This window comes from Lolium perenne, chromosome 1, assembly GCF_019359855.2.
Source record: "Lolium perenne isolate Kyuss_39 chromosome 1, Kyuss_2.0, whole genome shotgun sequence".
In the NCBI taxonomy this organism is placed as follows: Eukaryota; Viridiplantae; Streptophyta; class Magnoliopsida; order Poales; family Poaceae; genus Lolium; species Lolium perenne.
In genome coordinates, this window is record NC_067244.2 from 213,851,276 (window position 1) to 213,860,173 (window position 8,898).

At 44.6% G+C, this 8,898-nt stretch overlaps 2 protein-coding genes across 2 annotated transcripts; both read left to right on the forward strand.

The window, feature by feature from the left end:
- Positions 1–1,283: 1,283 nt before the first annotated feature.
- LOC127323467 (histone H4) lies at positions 1,284–1,871 on the forward strand. Its single transcript, XM_051351609.2, has one exon. The coding sequence runs from the start codon at positions 1,341–1,343 to the stop codon at positions 1,650–1,652; it is 312 nt and encodes a 103-aa protein (XP_051207569.1). The 5' UTR covers positions 1,284–1,340; the 3' UTR covers positions 1,653–1,871.
- A 3,707-nt stretch (positions 1,872–5,578) lies between these two features.
- On the forward strand, positions 5,579–8,222 carry LOC127323477 (fructose-1,6-bisphosphatase, cytosolic). Its single transcript, XM_051351614.1, has 11 exons — positions 5,579–6,079; positions 6,239–6,313; positions 6,399–6,460; positions 6,547–6,613; positions 6,706–6,819; positions 6,908–6,994; positions 7,109–7,179; positions 7,249–7,314; positions 7,436–7,522; positions 7,608–7,683; positions 7,913–8,222. Exons 1-11 carry the CDS (start codon positions 5,873–5,875, stop codon positions 8,024–8,026), a joined length of 1,026 nt encoding a protein of 341 aa, XP_051207574.1. The 5' UTR covers positions 5,579–5,872; the 3' UTR covers positions 8,027–8,222.
- The last annotated feature ends 676 nt before the right edge of the window (positions 8,223–8,898 follow it).

Consider the following 8,898-nt stretch of genomic DNA (forward strand, 5'->3'; position numbering starts at 1 on the left):
CATGTATGTGTAAATTAGTGTTGTGAAGAAACTCCCAGGAACTCATGCCGACGAACTCGTCTATTCTTTTTTCTTTGAAATATCTAGTATGAATGAATTTGCGCTATCCACCGGATATTTATTTTTTGAGGAACGGGCAGTCGAACTGCCATCCGATTAGATAGAAAAGAGTTTTAATTACAAAAGATCCGCATGCGGACCGAAAAACAAAGGACCAAAAAGGAAACCACAAGCACTAGGCAGAATTCCCGTCCCCGGGATGCTGGGTGTGCGCGTAGGCCCTCTAGGCAATGTCCTCCTTGACAAGAGCCGCCACGTCCGTCGGTTGCAATGCGGTGTTTTCAAACACCCGCCTATTCATCTCCTTCCACACTCCCCACACGGAATAGATGATCGCACTGCTCGCCTCTCGCTTCTTTTCCTTTGGGAGTTGGGAGATCGTCTCATCCCACCAGATATTCAGATTCGGATTATCTCGAAGTTGCTCTTACTCCATCCTTTCCCAATTACCATGTGTATTGGGTTTAGTAAAAATCAAACTTTATATCGACCGAATAATTATTAACATTTTCAATATAAAATCTACCGTGTTAGAGTTTTCATAAAGAATACTTCTGTATTATATGCATATGGTTTTATTGATCTTGATATCTTTCTCCTACTCCTTCCGTCTAAAAATAGGTGTCTTAACTTTATCTAGATTTGGATGTATCTCTAACTAAAATGCATCTAGATACATTTATATCTATACAAAAACGAGTCATCTACTTTTAGTCAGGGGAGTATATATTTGATCAAACTTAACAAAATCTAACTGTAACTAAAGCCAAAATGCAGTGTAAATAAAAACGGAGGGAGTACATGATGGTGTGAGAAAAATCCGAAGACTGCTCAATTTCGACAGTATGAAATTTCGGACCCTTTTATCGAAAAAGGAAATCGCCGTGTGGCCCCTTTTATGATTTTTTTTCCGCTAAAAGCTTCCAGCTCGCTACTCACGGAACGAAATATCGGAGCCACCCCGCCAATCTACCGAGACGAGTCCCCGCAACCAAATTTTCGGACCCAGCCCGCCAGTCGACCGCGCCAAGTCCCCGAAACCGAAATTTTCGGAGGCACCCCGCCAATCTACCGCGGCCAGACCCTGCCACGTCATCGATCCGCGGCATCCTCCCCCGGATCGCCATCTCAGCCATCCATTCTTCCCGGATCGAACGGCAGCCACCGCACTCCTCCCACCACTCGCCTCCTTATAACCCCGCTCTCCCCATCCCGCAAACCACCAACCACAGCGCCACAAATCCCCACTCCCCCTCACACACCTCGAAAATTCGTCAGCCATGTCGGGCCGCGGCAAGGGAGGAAAGGGGCTGGGCAAGGGCGGCGCCAAGCGCCACCGCAAGGTCCTCCGCGACAACATCCAGGGCATCACCAAGCCCGCCATCCGCCGCCTGGCTCGCCGTGGCGGCGTGAAGCGCATCTCCGGGCTCATCTACGAGGAGACCCGCGGCGTGCTCAAGATCTTCCTCGAGAACGTCATCCGCGACGCTGTCACCTACACCGAGCACGCCAGACGCAAGACCGTCACCGCCATGGACGTCGTCTACGCGCTCAAGCGCCAGGGACGCACCCTCTACGGATTCGGAGGATAGAGGCCACCGTCCTCGTCTTCGTCCGCGCCGAACCCGTCGCTTCCTTGCAGTCAACAACCTGTTGTCTTCCTCAGTGTGTTCTGTTCCGTTCTGTTCAGTAGCTTTAGTTGGAATTCGATGAACTAGTTTGGCATCTCTCCTTTGCATTACCTCTCTAGCTAGCTTGTTGCTCTGTATGTGCCCAGATCTGAAATCAAATATACGGAGTATTATCTTCCACTGAAGTAGTCTTAAGTACACTATTTGTCAATTTTCATTATATAATATAGGAGTATTAACTTGCTTCTATTCGGCGTCAGCCTGTGCTCAATAGTCGGCAAAAAAAAAAGCATTGATGGAATGCAATCTACCTTTTTTAGTTCGCTGTTTCTTCAGTAGATCGAACTGTAACTTGGAACAAAGTTGTTCGTATCTGAAGCTCGAATTCAGACTCGTTTCCGTGCAAATACTGTCCTTCTGTTGTGTGATGTGCGCGTTTGTGTTTGTCACGGGTGCTGATCCTTCGGTTGGGCTAAGTCATGCGCAGCTGAGGTGTGTATGTGCCTTCATTTCAGAGATGGAGCTAAATTGTCTGCGTTTGAGTTTGGTCTCATTTCTTCAGTTCAGAGACCTAGTTTTGCAACGAGGGCATCCTGGCGTCGCCTCAAGTTCAGGTGGAACAAGTATGATTTCAAAATGTTTCTGTCAAATCTTTATTTTGAGCTTTGTGTCTTTCATTTTGGGTGCAATTAGAAAATTTCATCTTGCGGCCAAGTGACCCATCTTTGGCATGAAGTTGTAGAGGAACAAATTTCAAATAAATAAAAGTGGTAGCTAATCAGATATTAATTTTTGAGCTTTGTACTTTCCATTGGTTCAGTGTGATCTTGCTTCAAATTTGAGTGGATGGTGGATTAGTTTATCCTGATATTTTGTTATAATTTGTTGCATCGACACCAGAGACTTCAGATTTTTTTTTCTAATTTGTTACACAGTCACTGGAACCCGTTTACCTTTTTTTGAAACTGAACATCCTATTAGTTGTATTAATCGATGGCATAATACTATTACAGGGAACGCTGCGTATAAAGTTTACTGGATCCACAAATCCTCATGCTGTACCTTATTTCTGAAAGTGTTGTATTTAGCATATGCTGCTCTTCTGAAATATGAACCATGATACTTTGTATGCGTTATAGTTCCATATATACATTCTGACTCAATTTCTTCTGCAGAAGAAAGAAACTAGCTTATAACATATTTGTCTTGATTGCAGACAGTAGTGTAATTTCAACATATTTTATTAGCTGTTAAGCTATTGTTTGATGATACCCCATCTGTAGTAAGAAATAAGACGGTTCTTGTTTTTTGTTTTTTTTGTTTGATCAAAAATTGCTTCAAATATATAAAAATTGTTTGTATAAAATTAGCATCATTAGAAGGTACTTTTCAATAAAAATTTCAACGATACTAATTACATATAATATAATCAAGATTTTGTTGCTTATTTTTTATGGTCAAAGTTCATCTTGGAATACGCGTGGACCTTATTCCTTGAAACGGAGATAGTAATGCTCAAGCCTGGTCAACCAATTTTGCAAGGCTTATTCCTTTAAACGCAATATCTGAAATTTCAATTGGTTTCCGTGATGTGATTTTCTCAAAATTTTCAAACTATGTTCAAATGTTTAATTTTGATAAAATTTGCGTGAGAGAATTCTGAAATAATCGTTGAGAAATCCAAAATTTCATAATGTCTCAAAAGTTTAGTCAAACAGGAATCCAAAGCCCAAACCGAAATTCAAAACCCAACACTGAATATGTAACTCTTTGAAGCGTGACAGATTGCTGCCACCCGTTACTGGTCCATTTGATCAGGACTATGAGTAAGAGCATGCCCAATGGCACCCCCCAAAATTCTCTCAAACGGGCTTTGGAGCCTCTGGCCCAAAAATGTTCCGGCGCGCCCCTCCAAACTGCGCCAACGCAAATATCGGCCCGAAACTTGGTCCGACACTCCCGTTCTGGCCCCTTATCGAGAGTTTCAAGCGGGGGATGCCGTCAATGCAGAAAAAGTCACGTGGCCCCGTCGTGGACGCGACAGAGGGGAAGATATACCCTTCCCACCCCAAAAATCTCCCCAAATCCACTCCCATCATTAAAGACATTTCCGCCCATCTTTCCCTCTCCCGTCTCTCTCCCTCTCGAGCGCGAATCCCCGCCGTCATCGACCGATGCCGCAGCTCAGCAAGCGAGGCCACCCAGGCGGTAGAGCTTCCAGCACTGACGCCGCAACAACCACCTCTAGCACCGGTTGTCATCGATGAGCCACCGGCCTCCTCCAGCTGATTTCTATCACCTCTTCCCGGTTTGTAATATGAGCCAGAATTTGATGGCGTTTTGGTAGCCGATGGCCGGTGAATATGAACCTATGACTTGGATTGAATGTGGGGCCCTTTGTGGACGACTTTGAACTATGGTTGTGATTTCTATTTTCTGAGCCTTTTGATCGTTGGGGGGTCAATTTCAGGGCCACCGGTGGGGGAAGGCGACCCCCAAACCGCGGCAGGTTTGCCGGTGCTCCTCGAAGCCTATATATGGCGGTGCTGGCGGACATTTGGGAGGCCTGATGGGGATAGTAGACGATAAGTTGCATTAGATATCATAGATATAATGTGTGTGTGCGCGCAAACAAATACCCATCAAAACCGGTCCTTTGAGTAATCCATCCAAGTTGTAACATCTTTGTCATATAAAAGAAAGACACGTAGTAGAAGAATGTGGACTTCTGTAAGACGAGCTATACATGGCTCATTTTTGTTTTTAATATTTTAACATGGCATTCTATTTTTTTTAAAATCTGATTCTTTTTTTAGATGTAGGCAGTGTTGAGCTAAATCTCTTTTCTTCTCTTCTACTCCCACCGTTCGCATTTAATCGACGCCCTGCATGCATACAGGCTCTACTAACTAGGTTGTACTCACGCATCAATTAAAAAAGAACAAAGGTAGTACTCGGCTACGGACCTTCTAAAAGGAGAAGCAATAAATAAAAAGTGCTAGGTTTGGACTTGAGTGAGATCCTAGATCGGTAGCTTCAGATATCCCCTCAGATTGGAATGATAATTTCGATAGATTTCTTTGCTTTAAAACATAGTTGCAGGTAGGTTATACTCCTTTGCTTCATCCCTATAGTCTAAGGATTGCCAATCAAACAGTAGCAATAGACTAGACATATTCATCTTCTACATTCCCGTGTTTCCCCTATTTAAAATGGCCAGCCTGCGCAACAGAAAAAAGACGCTGTAATCGTACTCGAGCCCTTCATCTCCAATAGGGCTTACTTACCCGAGTCAATTCTTTCCTTCATGTGTGAAAGTAAGGCCTCACAAGATTGTCTACATCTAGATTTTTTTAATCTTTAAATTATCATTTTTATTTTTTTAAAAAACAAGCTAAGCTAGGTTTGTGGTTTCCGCGTGGTAGAACTGTTAGACTGATAAGCATATGTAACTGGTTCTATTTTCCTTTTGCTATTTTCAAGAATTTGTCGGGACGGTGAGTGATGATGACTACAGAGCTGTTGCTGGATCATGTATCGGTATGGCTGACTAGAGATGGCTTCGTAGCTACGTAGCCAACAGCCCATGACATAGGCTGTAGGTGCTGCCGTTGCGTTTCTTATCGCCTCTCAAGGCTATCTGTTCGTTGCCATAGCCACATTATCCTTCCAGGAGCACGTTAGTCAACTAAGCTCAACACTGCTAACATGGATTTCTTTTCTGTATCTGGTGAGGAGGTAAGGTTCTGATAGCTTGACTTCCTTGTAAATGTAGTACGAGTATGAGCTTAGGATCAGGTCGAACATACACGCTGACAGGGATGCTTGGTGTGTGCTGGTCAAATGGGCGCACGATTCCGGTCGATCGGTAATCCGATTGTTCCTCCCTCCTTTCCGGACACGTTTGCCGCGCTGCCAAGCATATCCACGCTCACACCGATGCGGCACAGACGTGGAAGGTGGAACCCCGCACCGCACCTGAATGCCTCATCTCATCACTGATCAGGGAGGCAGCAAGGCTCTCTGCCTATTTCAGTCCCCCGGACTGCGCACCGGATGCCTCCTCCTCCCTCCCGCGTCCAGTTGCTCTCTCCCACCTCTCGCCATCGGCATCCTCACTCACTGTTCACTTCCCACGATCGACAAGAGCCAGCACCGTCCGTAACTAGCTAGCCGGAGAGATGGATCACGCGGCGGAGGCGCAGCGGACGGACCTGATGACGATCACGCGGCACGCGCTGAACGAGCAGGGACGGCACCCGGAGTCCCGCGGCGACTTCACCATCCTCCTCTCCCACATCGTCCTCGGCTGCAAGTTCGTCGCCTCCGCCGTCAACAAGGCAGGCCTCGCCAAGCTCATCGGCCTCGCCGGAGAGACCAACATCCAGGCAAGAGTCAAGTCACCTACACACGTCTTCTTCTCTGATTAAATTCCTTATCCCTTCGCCTTCACGGCACCGCACCTCAAGAGTCAAGTCGTTTTCTCAATTTGTTTAGTCTTTGTACGCGCGTTGACAAAATAATTAACATGCGATGCGAGGGAGCAGGGCGAGGAGCAGAAGAAGCTGGATGTGCTGTCCAACGAGGTCTTCGTCAAGGCGCTCGTCAGCAGCGGCCGCACTGTAATCCTCTGACTCTCCTACAACATCAGTTATCCAGTGGTTATCCTTTTCAAAGGCTCTGACTTTGCCGTTCTGCTCTGTGCAGTGCGTTCTGGTGTCTGAAGAGAACGAGGAGGCCATATTCGTCGACGCTCCCCTCCGCGGGAAGTATGTCAATCCAGGCAGCTCTTCATAGTTTCATAGTGCTGGGGATGCTGTTTTCTGACCTACCGGGATCTTTCCTTGCTGTTCAGGTACTGCGTCTGTTTTGATCCGCTGGATGGCTCCTCCAACATCGATTGCGGCGTCTCCATCGGAACGGTATGCGTCATGCTACTCTGCGTCTGTCTATGGTGATCACAGTTCATGACATGGCACATGTCTTGTTGTTTATGTTCTATCCTGTTCTGCAGATCTTTGGGATCTACATGATCAAAGACAAGGACAATGCGACTCTGGAGGATGTGCTGCAACCTGGAACCGACATGATCGCGGCTGGCTACTGCATGTATGGGAGTTCATGCACGGTAACCATGTTTCCCTAATGCACTTTCACTCTCATTCCTTTACCCCAACTCTTCATCCTAGGTTGAGTGTTGTTCTGCTTCATCACAGCTTGTCTTGAGCACTGGGAATGGTGTAAATGGTTTCACGCTTGATCCTTCCCTTGGGGAATTCATACTCACTCATCCCAGCATAAAGGTTTGTGATAGTACTACTATAACAGAATCCTTTTCTTTTTCTTTGCCTGAACTTTAAGAAACAACAGTTAAAATCGAATATCTATTTGTTCTGTATATCTTTTTATTTGTTCAGATTCCGAATAAAGGAAAGATATATTCGGTCAATGAAGGGAACGCCAGAAACTGGGACGTGCCTACAGCAAAGTATGTACATCTCATCTTAATTTGACAACTCTTAAGAAGTTAAGCTGAACTTTTCAGCCAACATTGTAGATTTGTAGAGAAATGCAAATTTCCCCAAGATGGTTCATCACCAAAATCCTTGAGATATATTGGAAGGTGAGTCAGCGTTACAACTGTTATTCTGACAGAATAGTGACATACTTCAATAGCCTTTTCAGTCTTTTTTTCATAGTTTTCTGAATCTAATGATCTTATTTTATGCTTCTGAACTCCACAGTATGGTTGCCGATGTTCACCGTACCCTGCTATATGGAGGCATATTTCTGTACCCTGCAGACAAGAAGAGCCCAAACGGAAAACTTCGGTAGGCTGATGCTAGCAGTCTCCTTCATGGTATCCCCGGCTGATTAATAATATGCATTTCTGAGGTTTCTGATGGTGTATTTCAGTGTTCTGTACGAAGTTTTCCCCATGTCGTTCCTGATGGAGCAAGCCGGAGGCCAATCTTTCACAGGCAAACAACGGGTAGGCTGAACTGATTCCACCTGATTGTCAGAGCAACATCTTCTTTATACTATGTTATTACTCTGTCTGATTCTTTTTTTTTTAGCGGAACTTTGTCTGATTCTAGTATGAGCATATTTATACCTGCCTAGCTGCAAGTGTAATCTTACAACGTCATCTTAACTTTATGCTCGTGCCTATACTTGGCGTGATTTTTAACTGAAAAGTAGTTGTTGCGTCCGCATCGCAGGCTCTTGACCTTGTTCCTACTGAGATTCACCAGAGATCTCCAATATTCCTCGGGAGCTACGATGATGTAGAGGAGATCAAATCATTGTACGCTTCAGAGTCAAGCAACGCCTGATCTGGGTACCTGCAGCCACATAAACATGCTCAAAAAGAAGTTATGTTCTGACTTGTAAGGAAATTCCTAAGAAGGCATCTTATGGTGATGCTGAAATAGTGGTCTTGGCGTTGATGTAAAAGTATGAGTATACGCAGATGTTGCACAATATTTAGTATGTACGAGTATAAGCATAACTACAGTTACTTTATGGTCTTGGGCCAGATGTGAAAAAAAAATACTATATATGGATACTGAAAAAAATAATTTTAAAAATTCCACATCTACATTTCTTACAAAGTTTCACACTTTGAGGAAACCACGAGCTTTATTAATTGAAAATAACAGTATTACAATGAGCTAAAAAGGCCGATGGCTCAGTATTCCTCGAGAACAACTCTTCCTTTTTTTTGTTGATAAAAGGGAGCTATTTCCCCTGCTTCATTAACAAAGTAAGTTTTTTTTATAGAGTTTTTACATGACCATTGCCCAAACACAAGTATTACTGATATATAAAGGCTATGAGGATGTGGGCATAGCTCAGTGGTTGTGGTCGCAGTGGCGCACCCCAATGACCAGAGTTCAAATCCTGTCAGGAACGAATTTCTGGAATTCTCACGTCGAGGTCCCGCTTCTACTATATCATTTAGTGTCTAGTTCCTCCTAGCACTAATTCATTTTTTTTTGATGACGTGGGCTTAGCCCAGTGGTTGGGGTCGCAGTGGCGCACCCCAACGATCGGAGTTCGATTCCTATCAGGGACGAATTTCAGAATTGTCACGCCTAGTCCCGCTTCTACTATATCAAAAAAGTGTCTAGTTCCTCCTAGACACGGTTTCATTTTTTTTTTGATATATAAAGGCTATGAATTGGCAATTCTTTGACATAGCGGT

Coding starts and splice junctions, on each gene's coding strand:
- LOC127323467 (XM_051351609.2), top strand. CDS start 1,341: ATGTCGGGCCGCGGCAAGGGAGGAAAGGGGCTGGGCAAGGGCGGCGCC.
- LOC127323477 (XM_051351614.1), top strand. CDS start 5,873: ATGGATCACGCGGCGGAGGCGCAGCGGACGGACCTGATGACGATCACG. Junction 7,180..7,248: donor TGGGACGTGCCTACAGCAAA/GTATGTACATCT, acceptor CCAACATTGTAG/ATTTGTAGAGAAATGCAAAT. Junction 7,315..7,435: donor TCCTTGAGATATATTGGAAG/GTGAGTCAGCGT, acceptor TGAACTCCACAG/TATGGTTGCCGATGTTCACC.